The sequence below is a fragment of the Macrobrachium nipponense genome, chromosome 13 (genome assembly GCF_015104395.2).
Source record: "Macrobrachium nipponense isolate FS-2020 chromosome 13, ASM1510439v2, whole genome shotgun sequence".
NCBI classification, from domain to species: Eukaryota; Metazoa; Arthropoda; class Malacostraca; order Decapoda; family Palaemonidae; genus Macrobrachium; species Macrobrachium nipponense.
This window is the reverse complement of record NC_087206.1, coordinates 100562488-100581607: the sequence shown is the minus strand read 5'-3', so window position 1 is coordinate 100581607 and position 19120 is coordinate 100562488. Positions and strand designations below refer to the sequence as shown.

General features: G+C 38.4%; 1 protein-coding gene across 2 annotated transcripts; it reads right to left on the bottom strand.

The window, feature by feature from the left end:
* Window positions 1-1317: 1317 nt before the first annotated feature.
* On the bottom strand, window positions 1318-18626 carry LOC135225228 (C-type lectin domain family 17, member A-like). 2 transcript variants are annotated; one of them, XM_064264553.1, is made up of 3 exons: window positions 18514-18626; window positions 15085-15276; window positions 1318-1607 (listed from the first exon to the last, which is right to left on the bottom strand). In XM_064264553.1, the coding sequence occupies exons 1-3, from the start codon at window positions 18563-18565 to the stop codon at window positions 1357-1359; spliced, it is 495 nt and encodes a 164-aa protein (XP_064120623.1). In that variant the 5' UTR covers window positions 18566-18626; the 3' UTR covers window positions 1318-1356. The 2 variants fall into 2 exon arrangements, with proteins under 2 accessions (XP_064120623.1, XP_064120624.1); XM_064264554.1 differs by lacking the exon at window positions 18514-18626 and adding an exon at window positions 18384-18511.
* Between the last annotated feature and the right edge of the window lie 494 nt (window positions 18627-19120).

Below are 19120 nucleotides of genomic sequence, written 5' to 3'. Positions count from 1 at the left end.
ATGCAGACTCAGCAGTTACTCTCCTCTCCTATCATACTTAGTATGTATAGTCATCCAAGGAATTTTGGGAAATGTTTCATTTTTTTTTTTTTTTTTTTTTTTGACATCCATAAAGCTTTTTAATAAAGTCTGGAATGAACGTTATTCAAACAATTAGTTACGGTCCCCATTCCTTATAATATCTAGTGGTGCCTCTCTTGAATCTGTTCGCATCCTTAACCCTCTACTTCGGATTCGATCTCATCCTCTCCACCCCGCCCCCCTCATTTAACTACCGACGATTGTGTTCGCATAATTCTCAACCTCTACCTTTTTAGCGCCCTTCAGATGGTCACTTTCATTCTAACTTATCATTTTTGTGTAGTCACACCAAATGGGTTCATTTTTTGTATTTTGCAAACAAATTTATATCATTTTCCTTTTCTGGGCTTCGCTGTACAGGTCCAGACTTCTTCAGTATTCTTTCATCTTATTCTGAAATTATTATTTCGTAGTCACAGGCAATCTTTATAACATATCACAAACCTCTCCCTTTTTATTTAGGCATGGCCCTTCAAGTGTAGGAGACTGTTCCCATTTCTCAATGCATACATTTGCATCAACGCCAGTGAGCGTAACAGTCTTCTAAGAAACCAACCAAAGATTTTTTCAGATTTGAATTACTCCTATGGCATTTTCATTTCCAACCAGAAAGTCCTTGAACTTTTATATGTGTGTTCTTTTGCATAGTTATATAGTTTATAAATACCATCATAGTAACACACTCCTTCAGTCCCCATTCTGTACTAGACTTTCGATCCTTTATAGTATTGATTGCCCTAGAACTTTGGGCTTTGTCTTTGCTTAGCTACCTTCCTATAAATGTTTTCATTCTGAAAAAACTATCCTTCACTTGCAATCATTACCATTTATGTTTCATCAGTGCTATCGTGTTGAAGTAATCAGCATCAGTGAGCAGCAAACCAGTCCCTTTGGTTTTGCATTTGGTGTAGCACAAGACAAAACTGTAAACATTTTATGATTCTAGTCAGCCAGCATGACGTTAAACCTGTGATCACTGTTAATCTGAAGGAACTAAAGTTAAATTAGATTAGAAGCAATTCTTCCTGCAAAAGATTCAGAGCAAGCCTAACGTTTGGGAAATGTCTTCCTTAGTGAATATTATAGCGGTGTCCTAACACTTTGGCATCTCTCAAGATGACAACTCTCTGGTGTTACCAAGTTACTATTAGACTGGTAGATACTAAAATGTAAAAGACTGGAATTTTACCAATGCATTGGAACATGAACATATTTTTGTTGCAAGTAGGAAGAATGTCTTTATTATTCTTTATTGTTAGTTACCACTGTACTTTTCTAAGTGACTGCCTTGACACCCAGCTGGCAGATGTAGAAGTGTCTTCTTTCACCCACCCAGTCCCCAATCCTCCTTCGAGGGACTTTTTCACTTCCCTCGTACCAGATGATTAGGGCGTTCTGGTCCTCAAGGGCGTCAGGTTCATCTGGGCGCCAGTAACTCTGGAGCATGTCTATAGGGCGTCCATCAACCCAAACCCAATAGTTCTCATGACCTTCATCCGTTCCTCCGATCCACCATGTTTCATTTCCTTTGGGTGAATAATAGTTTATCGTTCAGTATTCTGTTCCATTGGCTCTTTTTATCTCTTGCTTTAGCCATCTGGCACGTTTTCTGCTTGAAGTAGAGTATAAGTACTCATTTAAAAATATATAGGTGCACCTGTTGGAAGAGTCGTGGATATGAATCTCATTTAAAAGTTCTTTGGTACAAATCTTCTTGCCCAAAGTTACATTCTTTCTTTGTTGATTTTGCCGTTCCTAAATCGGCTACCATTACCATTCGGCTTTGCTGAAAGGTAATATTATTAATTATTACTGTTAAATGTCTTCATATATTTTTCATATACTTATATATCCGTAGACTGTCGGGGTACCTTAATACTATTCTAGAAAATGATGAACTGCGCTTTGGAAACTTCAGTTGTTTCATATATATATATATATATATATTATAAATTAGATTAAATATATTATATACTATATAGAATTATATAGATATAATATATGTGTGTGTGTGTGTGTGTAAATGTTCGTTTGTTCAAAATTTTATATCTCCGAAAGTTCTTCACCGATTGCTATGAAATTTGGACACAACATTGCATTCGAATACACGCGTGTTTTTATAATGGGGTTTCGTCCTACCGGCCCCCTCCAAAGGGGGTGGGGGTGAGAAGGGATTCCCTGAAACGGAGCTGGTTCTGCCCATGGAACGGGGCTGTTTATGCCCGTAGATTTAGTTACTGTACAAATTTATCATACGTAATTTCTGTATACATATGGCTTATCATTTGGAAAGGAATACTATAAGGTAAACATCAATGACATCAAAGAAGGTGGAGTTTGAGAAGAGGGGTGATAGAGAGAGAATGAAAATGAGAGGAAGTGAGAGAGAGTTTTGACGTGCTGTAAGGGAGAAGAAAGAGGAAAAAAGACAGAGAGAGAGAGAGAGACCTTACCTTACCTTACAGACCTTACATCTTGTTCGGGTTGCCCCAGGTCCCTCAGTGTGAGGCACCTCTAATGTCTACCAGAGAGTTGCTAGTACATCTTCCGGTATATTTTGCATCTTCCAATCTTGGATGGTCTGGGATGCAGTTTAGATATTTGTCGAGCTTATTCTTAAACACATCTACGCTCACTCCTGATATATTCCTCAGATGAGCTGGCAACGCATTGAATAGACGCTGCATTATCGATGCTGGTGCGTAGTGGATTAATGTCCTGTGTGCTTTCCTTATTTTTCCTGGTATAGTTTTGGGCACTATTAATCTACCTCTGCTTGCTCTTTCTGATATTTTTAGTTCCATGATATTTTCTGCTATTCCTTCTATCTGTTTCCATGCCTGAATTATCATGTAGCGTTCTCTTCTCCTTTCTAGACTATATAATTTTAAGAATTGTAGTCTTTCCCAGTAGTCTAGGTCCTTAACTTCTTCTATTCTAGCTGTAAAGGACCTTTGTACACTCTCTATTTGTGCAATATCCTTTTGATAGTGTGGGTACCATATCATATTGCAATATTCAAGTGGACTACGAACATATGTTTTATAAAGCATAATCATGTGTTCAGCTTTTCTTGTTTTGAAGTGCCGTAACAACATTCCCATTTTTGCTTTACATTTTGCCAACAGAGTTGCTATTTGATCATTGCATAACATGTTCCTATTCATCATCACACCAAGGTCTTTAACTGCTTCCTTATTTGTGATGGTCTCATTATTAGGTCCCTTATATGCATATAGCTTTCTTTCTCTGTCTCCATAATTTATTGATTCAAATTTATCAGAGTTAAATACCATCCTATTTACCTCTGCCCAAGAGAGAGAGAGAGAGAGTTCGTATTAGTGAGAAGAAAGAGGGAATGAGATAGTAATTGTCGGAGAGAGAAGAGAGAGCACGGGAAAGGAGCGAGAGAGACAGGGAGAGGAAGAGAGAGAGTAGAGGGGGTGTTAGGTAGGAGAGAGAGAGAGAGAGAGAGAGAGAGAGAGAGAGAGAGAGAGAGAGAGAGAGAGGGTGGTATCATGAGAAGAAAGATGGTTGGAGAAAGAAAGAGAGAGTAAGAGAAAGGAGCTTTCTTTTTTCTCTCTTTTTCATTTAACCAGACTGAACCACAGTAACAGTCTGAAAATTCTTCACCGATTGCTTTCAAATTTTGACACAACATTGCATTCGAATACGCGCATGTTTTTGTAAAGAGTTTTCATCCTATCTCCCACCCTCTGAAGGGGGTGGGGGTGAGAAGGGACTCCCTGAAACAGAGCTGGTTCTGCCCTATGAAACGGGACTGGTTATACCTCTAGACATAGTTACTTTACGAATTTATCAAATTTCTATATACATATGACTTATCATTTGGAAAGGAATACTATAGGGTAAACATCAATGACATCAAAGAGGATGGAGTTTGAGAAGAGGGTTGACAAAGAGGGAATGAGAGGGAGAGGAAGTGAGAGAGAGTAGACGGGGTGTTGGAGAGAAGAAAGAGGAAAAAGACAGAGAGAGACAGAGAAGAGCAGGTGTTTGAGAGAGAGAGAGAGAGAGAGAGAGAGAGAGAGAGAGAGAGAGAGAGAGAGAGAGAGAGAGAGAGAGAGAAGAGAGAGAGTTGGTATTAGTGAGAAGAAGAGAGAGACGAGAGTGGATTGTTGAGGAGAGCCGAGAAAGAGAGAGTAAGAGAAAGGAGCAAAAGGGAGAGGAAGAGAGAGTACCGGGGGTGTCAGGTAGGAGAATGATTGATTGATTATGTCTGTTAAAAACTGGTGTCACAACATCTCTGTTATTGACACCAAAATAAATTTAGATAAAAGGTAGAATTAAATCTAAAATTAATTTAATATAAAAAATCTAAAAATATATTTATATGAAATAAATTTGTTCAAATATATAAACTCTTACATAGATATTCTATTATATAGTCTAAATTTTGTTGAGGAGGCCAGCCTCCCTCATAAAGATATATAACTGCTCTATATTACAATCCTTTCCAAGAATTGTAGATAGGATAAAATTACCTCCTCTATCACATCCCCAAGACAGGAACCTATGTCTCAAATTCCCAAGTCTGGGACATTCAACCAGCAAATGTCTCACAGTCAAGGGCACAGTACAGTTCTCGCAAAACGGAGGATTTTCACGAGGCATCAAGAACCCATGGGTGAGTCTTGTATGTCCAATCCTCAATCTGCACAACATCGTTTCCTGTCTCCTTGGCATATACGGATATGACCAAGGAGACACTGATGACGTGATACTAAGCATTTTTTGATTATTTAAAATATCCTCCCACTGGGACTGCCAACATTTTTCAATTCTCTGACCAACTAGAGGATACAAATCCCGATATGGTAGTAGGCATCTTGTGGGTTCTGGGGAGCTGACCGCAGACTTTGCAAGTTGGTCAGCTTTCTCATTCCCAGCCACCCCAACATGAGAAGGCACCCAACAGAACTTTATTTCTTTCCCTCTTCTTTTCAGTAAAAGCAGCCATTCCAATATATCTAAAATCAGAGGGTTTAAAGGGTTAAAAGATTCCAGCGACTGAAGAACACTTCTTGAGTCACAATATATATTAAAATTACTTTCATTCCGAATTAAAACTTCCTTTAAAGCCTTTAAAATTCCATATAATTCTGCTGTAAAAATCGACGCAACTGATGATAGCCTGCTGCTTCTCTCTACATCAGGGAAGGCTACACCAAAGCCGACACCAGCATCTGACTTTGAGCCATCCGTGAAAACTGCAGTGGCGTTATCATGTTGCAAAGTGTTCTAAAAATATTGACCGCATGGCCTCACTGGACAATTCTGTCTTGGTAAAATTAAAATATCTACAAAATTTTACCTCTGGAAAGTTCCAGGGGGGACTAACTGAGTATTTTGCTGGTAAAATCTCGATTCTTGGCATATTTAATTCACGGACAATAAAATTACTCTAAAAGCAAATGGATCAGGTTCCTTGGGGTGACTTTCATAAAACTGCCAATACCTTTCATTTCTCATACAAATGCTGGTTAAAGACTTAGGTAGCCTCTGGAATCTGTACCAGCTCCTAACCAGCAGACGCTTATAATGAAGATCCAGTGGCACCTCATCAGCATCTACAAGCATGCTCTCGGTGGGAGATAATTTAAATGCTCCAGTACACAACCGTATTCCTCCATGATGAATTGAGTTGAGCATTTTAAGGCTATTTGGCTTCGCAGAAGTGTACACCTCACACCCATAACTTAATTTTGAAAAGACCAAGGCTTTATATAATCTCAACATCTGAGTTCGGTCTGCACCCCACGAAGTGTGAGACAGGACTTTCAGAAAATTCATTGCTTTTAAGCATTTTGCCTTAATATATTTCAGATGTGGAATCCAGGTCAGCTTGCTATCAAAAATCAAGCCAAGAAACCTTGTTTCAACAACACATGGAATTCTCTGCCTATGAATGAATAGATCTGGATCAGGGTGGATTCCCCTTATACGACAAAAGTGCATAGTTACAGTTTTACTGGAAGAAAATCTAAAACCATTAACCTCAGCCCACTTTACTATATTATCAATGCAGAGCTGAAGGCGCCATTCAGCCACTGCCACCCTTGATGCTGCAAAGGAAGTCGATAGGTCATCAACAAAAAGGGTATATGTTATATCTGGGGGAATTATCTTAGAAACCCCATTGATTACCAAGGCGAACAAGGTTACACTTAAAACACTTCCTTGTGGTACTCCTTCTTCTTGATTGAACCCATCTGACATTGTTGCTCCAACCTGAGCCTGAAATATCCTATTTTTTAAAAAAAAGCCTTAATAAACAGGGGCAAATTGCCTCTCAGGTTGCATTCATAAAGGACCCTCAAAATGCCAGATCTCCATGTTGTATCATAAGCCTTCTCTAGATCAAAGAAAACAGTGATGTGATGCTGCTTGTTGGCAAAAGCTTCACATATTGAAGATTCCATTCGTACCAATACATCAGTTGTGGAGTGCATACTCCGAAAACCACACAAATCAATTGTGTCTTCACCATTTTTTCCATGATCTTACACAAACAAGATGTTAATGCGATAGGATGATAATTTTCTGTCTTGAATGGATCTTTTCCTGGTTTCACAAATGGCAGTAATTTTAACTTTTCCCAAAGCTTGGGGAAGATATGTTCTCGGTAAATTCTGTTAATTAGGCTTAATATGAAAAGTCTGGTATTTTCAGGGGTATGCTTAATCATTGCATATGTTATATCGTCCAGTCCAGGAGCTGATTCATTACATTTATTCAAGGCTGATTCAAATTCTCTAATAGTAAAAGGAGCAGTTTGTATTTGCTCATGTCTATTAAGGTATTAAAATCAATTTCGACCTGTTCCATTATCCGTCTTTGAGCTGAATAGGGTCTATCATCATTTTTCTTCGCAACATTAGCAAAATGATCAGCAAACTCATATGCCACTAACTGGGCGTCTGCTACCTCGCAACCATTCATCTTGATAACTGGAGGTTGACAAGGAGTGAACTTGCCTGCTATTTTTCTAACTCTTCCAAACTAGAGTCAGAGGAGTTGTCGAATTTAGTGAAGATATGAATATCGTCCAAGATTCTTTTCGTGCTTTTTTTATTTCCATGCGAAAATGAGCTCTCGCTTTTCAAAATTCTACATGATAATACTCACATTTTTGTTTGCGGTATCTGGTGAAGGCAGATCTCATAGTTCTATGAGTTTCCTGGCATTTACATGTCCACCAGGGAACTGGTCGGCGGACAAATTTGCCCGAAGTCCTAGGTATAGATTGAAGACCAGCTGAGAACATTATTGTATTCAAAAAGTCAAGAGCGACATCTACACAGGGAAAGTCATCAGCAGAGTCATCTATTGAGCTGTGCTCCTGGAATGTTGACCAATCAGCTTTACCAATGTTCCATTTGGGTAGCCTTGAAGATGGAGGACTTGATGCTACATTCACCACTATTGGAAAATGGTCACTGGTAAATCTATCATTTATAGTTCTCTAATTAAAGTCAATAAGACAGTCATCACAACATATAGATAAATCAATTGCTGATAACGTGCCTGTTTGAACATGAAAATTCATAGACTCCCCAGAGTTGAGGATCCCCATATTTTCATCTTCTATGATGGAACCTAAGCATCTTCCTCTTTGATTGGTGATGATGTCACCCCAAAGAGGACTTCTGCTATTCATATCTCCCAAAATAACAAAAGGGCGTGGTAACTGTTGAATAAGAGATTTAAATTAATTGATGGGGAAGGCTTCACTAGGGGTGGTAGATAAAGAGAGCATATTGTATATTTTCTTTGCAAATGGATCTGCACACCTATCACTTGCAATGCTGATTGGATACTGATAGGATTTTGTGGGGTGTCATTTCGAACAAAGCGACACCACCATGGCTTCCAATATTCAAATTATACGTGGAGTGATAGGATGTATATTCTCGTGGGCTGGGGCACATATTATTACCAATCATTGTCTCCTGCAGAGCTATACAAACAGGGGACACTTCTGATATGAGCAGCCTTAATTCTTCCCATTTAGCTCTTAATCCCTGACAGTTCCACTGTAGAAAATTAATGAATTTACTTCCCTTTAGAGGCTGTTAAATTAGAGCCTCTTTTAAGAGCTTTCAGCTTACTGACTTGTTCCTTATTTCTGGAGGGAAACCGATTATTTATGGCTGCCTTCCTTTTCAGAGGGTTATCGGTCTCAGGAACACCAGACAAAGCTGATGCTGCCTGAGGAGGGGTGTGAAGGTTGGACATTGGTGCATCCTCCAAAGGATCAAGAGCACCATTTAAAGCTGGTACAGCCTCCAGTGAGGTGGAAGTGGCAGGTTTACCCGGCACAGCCTCCAGAGAGGCAGGAGTACTAGAAATCACTGGTTCTGCTTCCATAGAAGCAGAAGTGCCAGAAACCACTGGCACTGCCTCCAAAGAGGCGGGAGTGCCAGAATCAACTGGCACTGCTTTCGAAGAGGCAGGGGCACCAGGAATCACTGGAGCGGCCTCCGAAGAGGCAGGAGCACCAGGAATCACTGGCGCAGCCTCCGAAGAGGCATGAGCGCCAGCAATCACTAGTGCCGCCTCCAAAGAGGCACGAGTACAGGTCGTAACTGGTTTTTTATTAACATTATCTTTGGTGACATTGATATTTCTTCTTCGGTTGGCAGCAACACTGGAAAAGGATATTCCTGGTCTAATGTACTGACTCAACACTCTCTCTTTTGCCTCTCCAAATGTGATACGCTCAGTCACCCTTAATGTCTGAATTTCTTTTCCATGATGTATACATCACACTTAAGTGAAGATGATGGATGATTGTCTCCACAATGCATACATCTGGCCTCCTTACTACAGATGCCATGCTCTGGTTCACTGCATTTAACACAAGTAGCAGGCTTGCCTTGTAGTTTCTGTTTACAGGACCCAACACATGTCCGAATTCTTGAAAATAAAAACATCTCCTCGGTCTTGGGATATATTGTTTAACCTTGAAACGTAACCAGGCTGCTTTCACTATACTAGGCAATTGAGTGGAATTGAATGTAACAATTAAATTGGGAAGTGGGACTAGGACTCCATTTATCTTCTTCATTCTTTCAATTCTTATTACCCCTTGATCCCTTAAATACTCTTCAAGCCTTTCCTCAGAGTACGTCACAAGCTGGGGTGTATATATCATGCCCTTGGAGTAATTCCAAAAACCATGCACTGCACACTCCACTTTAATTCCTCCAAGGTGAGATAATGATTTTAGTTTGTCACTTTCTTTTGCCGAGGCAGATTCCACTGTCAGCTTTCCTCGCCCCTCAGAAGAAATCTTAGGCTCTTGGCCACAACACCTGACAGTATCTTTATATACATTAAAAATGTCACAATCAGTCTTCCAAATTAAAAGTCAAATATTTATCATACGAGTTTTCAAACATTCCAGGTCCTATTTCAGATACTATATTTTAACTAAATTTCCTTTTACTCCGTACTGGAGCATAGGGTTTCAGTGTAATTACACTGGAAGGTTTTTTTGAGTTTTCCAGAGAAAGGTTGTCAGGGGAGGTTCCAGTAGTCATTAACTGTGCCGATTCACCGCCATCAAAAAGTCCAGGGGTACTTGAATCTTTATTTTTTAATTTCATAAAGATTTAAGTTTAAAAAAATAAATAGATAAACCTGAAAACCTTAAAAAGATATCATCAGCCTTTCATGGATTTTATTCTTCCACTAATGGCATAAGTGAGAACTGACTCCCAAATGTCTGCGTCCCTACCCTACCCCACAGGGGATGGCACAACATGATTAGAGTGGCCCAAGTGTAAGCCAAAACCGCTTGATAGGACTGAGAGCATTACCAGAATACAACCATCCCCACCCTAATCACATTATGGGCAAACCGGACAGAATGCCGAGAGTCCTATCTGCAAAACTAGACCCCCCTGGAATCCGTGGTCCAGCCCTGCAAAATAGTTCCGCCAGATATCACTCAGGTCCAAACATTATCGGGCAGTTGATGGTCCTGCCACGGTTCCCACTATTTAGATTCAGATATAAAACCCAGTCCCAGCTATGATATCTTTTCTGTTTACCAGGTCCAGTAAATTTAAGCAAAGGTGGAAAATTCCACATAATGAATTCAAAATGCTAGTAAAAAAAATATTACATGAAGGAGAAGGATGTAATAAGAATGAAAAAATTGCAGAAAGAAGGAAAAGTTCTGACTAATTTAGTTGGATCAGCAGCTGGGCCCCAAGGACCAGTGAGAAAGCAACCCCACCAGGCATCATGGCCCAGCTGCTGGTCCCTAAGCCCCCTACCCATGCCAAGGGGTCAGCATCTAGGGGGTGGTAGGAGAAAGATGGAAAAAGTGAGTAGGAGAGGGAGACAAAGAAGAATGGTTGTTTGGGAGGAGGAGTGCGAGAGAGAGAGAGAGAGAGAGAGAGAGAGAGAGAGAGAGAGAGAGAGAGAGAGAGAGAGAGATGGTAATAGTGAGAAGAAAGAGGGGAAGAGGCAGTGATGGTTGGAGAGAGTAAGAGAAGAGAGCTTTCTTGTTTCTTTGTTTTACATTTAACCAGACTGAGCCACAGGAACACGTGGCCGGGTACAGCTAGTGTGTGTGTGTGTGTGTGTGTGTGTGTGTGTGTGTGTGTATGCACCAAGTGTCTATACATACATACACATAACAATATATATATATATATATATATATATATATATATATATGCACCAAATGTATGTATAATATATATATATATATATATATATATTACATATATATATATATATATATATATATATATATATATATATATATATATATATATATATGCACCAACAGTACCTATCCTTAATCCATATAAGCACTGGTTGATGAACTGGGTCAAACGGATAACGTTTTCGAGCTGGTAGGCTCTCGGGAATTATTTGTGTATAGTACTCATTGACAGCATTGTTCAGTCTTCTTTGTTTAAGGACATTCTTTTCATTTACAACATCTAATTTAGAGCAAGATTTATTTCTAAAGATGTCGGAGATTGCTTTCGGTTCGGCTTCTTCAGCTGCTCCCTTAATTTTCACGTCACTACATTTGTTATCATTTTGATATTTTGAAAGCTCATTCAGTGGGTTTTCCTCGAACAGTGTGCTGCATTTACGCTCATTTCATCATTTTGAGCAACAGCCCTTGTGTGTTCATCTTTCCTGGTATTAAAATCCCGTTTTTTTTTCACTTGACATGAGAATTATTCCAGTTTTTAGATGCTATAACTTATACTTGAAGAACTGGGCTACTTGTATTTTCCATCAAAAACGACAGCAAGATCAGTTCATTGTCATTATGATTATTGGTTTCCTTGTCTATTTTTCCTCTGATTTTTAGGTAAATTGGTAGGAAGGTTTTTATGTAACTTGGTAGGAAGGTACCCTGGAGATTTGGTGGTCATTTCAACAAATATGTTTTCCTTTACAGTTTACACTTTTTAGGTCACAGGTTCATATATGTGGTACTGGTTCCGGGATATATATATATATATATATATATATATATATATATATATATATATATATATATATATATATATGTATGTATGTATATGTATACCATTTATTTGTGCATGTGTATGTTTAAGAAGTAGGAGAGGGACAGACAGGTCGAAATCAAACGTCTTTATTACAAATTTTTAAACAAAGTTATCGTTCCTAAGTTCGCTGTACCTATTGTTCCAAAACTGCCTTTTTTTCAGTCTTCCACTAATACATAAAGTCTTTTTATGAAGTTTTATACAAAATCATCAGTCGCCATATTCTGGCTGCTAATGTAAAATTAATACCAAGGAATCATTATTTTTCAACAAATTGTTCCTCATTTAAACTACCAGCCATCTGCCACGCCTCTGTACCTATCGAGAGCGTTCCTGGAACCCCAAGATGCCATTCGTTGGCACTCTGCTTTCTTTCTGCTTGATAAATAGGTGTACCTTTTCTTCTGTATTTCAGTGTTCAATTATTAATTTTAAATTTTAGACAACTAATTTTTTATTTAATTTTTGTCTGAATAATTTAATGTTTATGAATTAGTTTTGTCTTTTTAGCCTTGAAAATGGGACAATTGTGGCCCAGAAACGTCGGCGATTGTAATAAAAGACATTTGATTTTATCATGTCTGTTCTCCCATTTCTGATGTTTGATCGAATGCATAGTATCTACCAGCTTCTTGTGGTGTGTGTGTGTGTGTGTGTGTGTGTGTGTGTGTATACATACTTACATACATATATATATATGTCAAAATTTTATTTGAATCTTAATTTGGTCGTTCTTAGTGGGTATTTGGGTATTTTCCAGGATTTTTTTTTATTACAGTGACAGCTATCTCTAATTCAGATGCAAAGTTATTTAGCGGCCAGCATTTTATCTTTATTTGATTTTGAAGAAACTTGATAGGCAGATACCTAGAGGTATGATGATTATTTCCACAGAAGGTTTCTTATCTTCACATATTTGTCCAAGTTCATGTTCGGTAATTATTTTCCCAGAACAATTTTATTTAAACATATTTTTCAAGACCTAAAGTCAAAGAAGGTCAAAGTTTTACTTTTCTCTAATTTTGACGGACCTAAATACCTGAATATGGAGAGCATTTTTCCGAAGTGTCTATACCTTTGACTTTTTTCAAGGTCACAAGTCGTTTTAAGACAACGTTGAGAACTTCTCATAAAACCCATAAGCTACAATATTTAGGAATCTTTGGTATTCGGTCTTTATCAGGATGTATAGTAATTAAGTTTTAAGGGTTAAACAGCGAGTGAATGGAGAAGGGCTATTTCAGGCCCCTTGTTAAAACTGTCAAAACCTCTGTTACCTTTTATAAGTATTTTGACAGTTTATTAATTTCATGATGTCAAACATTTTAAAAAGTCATAAGATGCAGTGTTTATATTTTAGTGCAGCTGCATCGTGTGATGTAAATGACGAATTGTGATGTCTAGTGCCAAAACATATAATTTAAATAAAAGTTATTCCATCTTCTTGCCTTGAGTTTAAGCAATATGTGCTCTCACGTTCTAGAATCCTTTATGTCGGGGATTTCACTGTACACTTGAATAAATTAATTCTTCCTGGACCATGTGCACGAGATCGCAGCCTAGTGACAATTTCTGTAGCTGAGATATTGGTTAAAGGAATGGAAGGACATTTTCTTTTGTCAAAAAACTCCTCCAAAGCTTGAGTTTGACTCTGCTTGGCATATGACTATGAATTATGGTTGCTTCCTCTCCAGCCAAAGAATTCAACTATGGTTTATTTTGACTCCTGAAATTAATCGTGTGTATCTGTACTCAACGTCTTGCAGCTCAGTCCACAAAGTTCATAGGGTATTTCATGATGCATTTATAATAATCATAGACATTCATTTAAGAGAAAATGCTTACTCCAAAATCTTGATTGTTAATGGAGCATTTAAGAACTGTAATACAATGAGAAATACCTATACTCTGTTTTTTCCATCTGTCCATCCGCCTGTGGTGGTCGCGCATGGTAACACTGTGTCCTGGTCTTTAAATAGTTATGCTGTGTTTAAATTTTAGGCAAATAAAAGGATATCTTACATACATTTGCAACTGAAAAGTGTTTTAATAATTTACTGTATGCGAATTACACCATTAATATTCGAAATAGGATATTATTTAAAGCCCGGGACGCAGTGTCACCATGCGCAATCACCACAGGTGGATGGACAAATGGAAAAAAACAGAGTATAGTAATGAACATCCTGTTAATATCAAAGTATTTGTACATAAAATTTCATGCAAATAATGGGACAAGTTTTCTATTGGTCAGTTTCAAAATTTTGGAAAAGTTTATTGAAATGCATAAAAGATTGTTAGTGTAATTTTAGTCCATATTGGAGAAGGTAATCGTCCTATCAGTTTGATTAGCGCTAGTAAATATTTTTATATTCCAATTATATGTGTAAATGAATTATAATTCAATAAGTTTTATGAAAGAAAGTTTTGACAGGAACATGAGTATCAACATAAGATTTTTTAAAACCTGATAAATTGATTTGGAAAGAATTATGTAACAATAAAGTGGTTAGGTACAAGTGCCATTCGAAAACAAGTTTAGTAGGTACAACGTTTGGTTCACCACACCTGTAGAACGAATGCTCGCATAGTTTGTGAAGTCGACAATAACAATTCTCATCGTTTGTAGGGAACTTTTAATTGTATAACTTCAACAATATTAGATGCTTCATAAGCCTACAAAAAATCTCATCACCAGGTCATCGAATTCTACTGCACACATACTGCGTAATCATCCCTGTAGGATGCACTCTAATGCGTCCTGGATAATGGGATCCTTCGTTTCCAGTGACCTCTTTTGCCTCATCTATCCAAGCCTTTCTGTGTCTGGTCTCATTTTCTCCAACACCTTTCATTTATACACTTTACAGCAACCTGTGATCACTCGATCTCTTCTCATGACTGGACCATCTCAAACTACTTTCATCCTTCCTTTCACCTTCACAAAACGTCTGTGTATCTCTATATTTCTAACCTATCAATGCACAGATCATTGTACTATCATGCAAGCAGTTGATGTCAGCAGCATCATCGTTTTTTTCTCAATCGCATTTACCATCCAAATTATGTCAGCAGCCATGCTACACTGAAAGTTCATTCTTCTTTTGATCAAGTTAAACATAAATTCCTCTTCAATAGATGAGTTCCTGAAAAAAATCCCTTCATATGAAATCCCTGCTTTGGCTTCCATAAACAATTCAAGTGTCTTCCCAGTCTTTTGTATACCCTCAGCTACCTTTCGTGCTTAACTTTTATCATTCTATCGTTGTCCGTTATTATTTATTCCAATTACTTCTACTAATCATTTGCCTCCTTTCTTCGACCATACATAATAACATTGACTGCTCCATCATCCGGGTTCCAGGTACCCTTAACCTTGTTTTTTCCTGACTACACTTAAAGACTATTGACAGTTAATGACAAATGCCCTTACCTAGAAGGGTGACGTAGTGGAATACAGGGCTGAAGTCGTCTGGGAAGTAATCAAACACTGCCAAATCGACGGGCAAGTTGGTATACTCGTATGCCATGCTCTGGCAGGCTAGCCTGGCATCGTGCCAAGATGCACCTTCGCTGGAAAAGTAGTAGCACAGGGAGCCCACCGGAATGAATGGATAATCACATGCTGCAGAAATAAAGGCATAAGCAAACTGATAAGAGTTTCAGACTAGTGTCCTCTCTCTCTCTCTCTCTCTCTCTCTCTCTCCCTCTCTCTCTCTCTCTCTCTCTCTTTCCTAGAAACCTTGTGTTTTGGTGATTGAAATAGACATAAATCAAATGACAATGCCCTGTACGGGGTATTGTCTGTAATATAGGGAGACAATATCTTACGAGTTTTGACGGCCCTTTGGTCTGGAGTCAAATCTGTCTCTCATGCTGTCCCCTCATTTTTTTCATCCTTCTATATTCTGTCCGATCCCTTATCAAACTTCACTTCTCGCTGTCCCTACTCCTGCCAACTCGCCTTGGGCCAGCGTGCAGGGTATGGTCCACACTCTCCCCTAATGAGTTGTAACCACAGAAGAAATTCGGCAGTTTCAGTTGGGACAGCGGATTTAAATCAAGGCCCAACCACGCAGTCTGATTTGGGTAGGGAGGGACTGCGTGCTGTACAAGCAACTACCCATCCTCAAAACACTGCTCAATGTTGCTACATACAATGTAAGAACCTTTTCTGAAGATATACACCTTAGCAGCCTCGAAATAGAGATTAAAAACATCAATTGGGACATTAATGGAATTTCTGACATGAGAAGACCATATGAGATAATTCAAATGTTTAAAAGCAGACACCTGCCTTACAACAATGGTAAGGAAAGCAAACAAAATTTTGTTGGATTTCTCATAAACAAAAACTTACAGAGCAACATTGAGAAGTTCACATCTGACAGAATAGCTAGTGTCACTCTTAGAATTTCAAAACTGTACAGACCAACAATCATACAGGTATATGCTCCCACATCAGTGTCATCCCAGGAGGAACTGGATAACTTTTATGATGGCCTATATACCACTCTAAATAATAATAAAGCCCATTTCAACATCATAATGGGGGATTTCAATGCTAAAACTGGACAAGGGAATGTAGATTGTGTTGGGAAATTTGGAGATGGAGAAAGAAAGAAGAGGGGAGATGATCAGTTTTGCTGTAGCACATGACTTCAAGGTCAAGATCGTGAACACATTCTTTCAAAAAAGTGAAAACAAGAGATGGACATGGTGAAGCCCAAACCATGAAACACGGAATGAAATAGACTACATACTTGTAGACAAACATAATACAGTTAAAAATGTTGATGTCCTGAACCAAGTGAACATAGGCAGTGATCACAGGATGGTAAGATGCAAAATCCAAATAACCACCAAACAAGAAAGACAAAAGCTATTCTTCTCATGACCAGAACATATCAAAATACCTGAAGCTCTCAAATCTACAGTTCAGAGTTAAAAAACCACTACATAATTCTTGAAAATTTAGAAGACCAAAACAGTAATGAAAATGATCTTGAAAACTTTAATAAAAACATCATTATCCCATTGAAAGAAGTAGCAAAGAAGTTCCAGGACAGAAGATCTCTGACAACAGCAAATTCTCTGAAGAGACGAAGAACCTCAAGAAAAAACGTAGAAATCTGAACCCGCCAACAATAGTTTGGGAGAACATGAACAGCCAACTACCAATCAGCCTCCTTAATGTTACTGATTAGTTCTTCACCAGAGTTATCACTAATCGAATTGCATGTAAGCTTGATGAAAATTGGCCAAGGGAACAAACAGGATTTAGAAGAGGCTACTCCACAATTGACCATCTACAAACAGTAAACCAGATCATTGAGAAAACAAAAGAATATAAAATCCCACCAGTAGTAGCTCTTGTAGATACACCAAAACTTTTGACTCTGTCGAAACTGAGGAGGAGGTCATGTCGGCGCTGGAAGAACAGGGAGTTGACTACTGCCTGCTGGAGAGAGCTTTCCGACAACTTAACTGGCAAGAAAAGGGAATAAGAATAGATGGAGAATTGCTAAGTCAATTAAGATTTGCTGATGACATCATTATCGTTGCCCCCACCAAAGAAGAGCTTCAACAAATGCTCACCAAGCTAAATGAAGCAAGCAAATCAGAAGACCTCCACATGAACTTCCATACGACCAAAGTCATGAGCAATAAATACACTGAAAATACAGATGACATAATTGAAATTGAAAATCAGCGAATTGAGGAAGTGACCACTACATCTAACTTGGACAACGAATCTCTCTACACGACGCCTCCAAAGAGAGTGAAATAAAAAGAAGAATAACCCTCGGTTGGCAGGCGTTTGGAAGAGCTAGTACAGCGTTAAAAAATAAGAAGATTCCCATCATCTCAAAAAGAAAAGTTTATGATAAGTGCATCCTCCCCACTGTCACCCATGGGGCCGAAACTTGGAATCTCTTTCCCTTAAATGACGAACAGTGCAGAGGGCATTTGAGAGAATTATGCTAGATCTAACTTGGAAGGATAGAAAAACGGCTAAATGGATAAAAAAAAAAAAACTAGTATAAAGGATATCCTTGAAACCATCAGTAAGCTCAAGTGGAACTGGGCGGGGCGCATTGCCAGGATGACAGACAACAGATGGAGGTCACGAACAACCTTCTGGATGTTCCGAGGATACACAAGAAACCGAGGGGAAAAAAAAAAAAAAAAAAAAAAAAAAACGCTAGCGAGATGACTTGGACCAACATCAACGACAGTGGCACAGAGCAGCGGAGGTTAGAAGGCCTACATCTAACAAAGGATTTTTGAAGGCTGAAATGAAATGACATCGTGTCTTGTTTCTTATTTTAGGGAATGTTGAATATATACACACACAGACGTATGCATATACGTGTACATATTATGCATATTTATATATTTATGTATATTATGTAAATATATATATATATATATATATATATATATATATATATATATATTATACGTATATATCACATACAAACACCCTCTAAGGGTCAATAATTATGTATGAGCCCCACGTGCTCAAAACTTCCACTGGAATAACAGACGATCATCAATATCACGTCAAACCGTTCACTGCATAGTTCGGCTTTGCCTTTGCACACGTTGACGCCACTTGGAAATCTAGGATTTTAAAAAACATTCTCTAAGAGTCCTTCTTATTTCTATACGTCTCTCCCTTCCAACCTTTCTTACTTAAGAAGTGCTACGAGAAGTGAAACTCAGCACCTTCGTTCAATATTTGGTGTTTGCGCGTGAAAGTCAGTGATGTGTGCATGTGGAGTCGTTTCGTTGTATGTGAGTGATTATGTCCTGAACATCCCGAGTCTGTTATCGAAAGCAGTCCATGTTTTCTCACCGGCAACAGTAGATGCAACGCAAAAGCCCAGAAGTAATCGTGCCCCTTTCATCTCTCACTTGGGAACCGTCTGGGAAGAAAGTGTACCAGGACTGATGGTGTCTACTTTTTATACTAACCCCCCCCCCCAACTCTCTCTCTCTCTCTCTCTCTCTTGTGAATAGCGTATAGCATGAGAGATATTGCCGCATGTAGGATCTTTAGAGAAAGTAGCTTATATTATCGATATTGGTTATTATCGATGTTTTAAAAATTCTATATTTTGACGAAGGTGTATTGGTGGATTCTTTTGTTACAAGATTTTTTTTTTTCCTCTTTATGCATACTTGACAATTCATGAACTCCTTATTGATCATTATATCTGATTAGGGTTTATTGTTCCATTTGGGTAGTTTGATTGCCAACTAGTTTTTATGACCGCAATATTGATGTTTTATCGCCGATTATTTCTGCAACAGTATCCCTTGTTGTTTAGTTGCTAGATAATATACCAATCACTGAATCAGCCCCATTTCAGCTATATCGTTTTAACGTAAGCGTGTTAATCTGAATACTTCTATTTAAAAAAAATGCGCATAGCTAAGCTTAACCTATTAGGCTAGCCCGG

What these genes read in the sequence shown, in the direction of transcription:
- LOC135225228 (XM_064264553.1), bottom strand. Translation starts at nt 18,565, where the DNA reads ATGAAAGGGGCACGATTACTTCTGGGCTTTTGCGTTGCATCTACTGTT. An exon ending in CGTTGCATCTACTGTTGCCG is followed by an intron (nt 15,277 to 18,513) that starts GTGAGAAAACAT and finishes TTATTTCTGCAG; the next exon opens with CATGTGATTATCCATTCATT. An exon ending in CCACTACGTCACCCTTCTAG is followed by an intron (nt 1,608 to 15,084) that starts GTAAGGGCATTT and finishes ATTCACCCAAAG; the next exon opens with GAAATGAAACATGGTGGATC.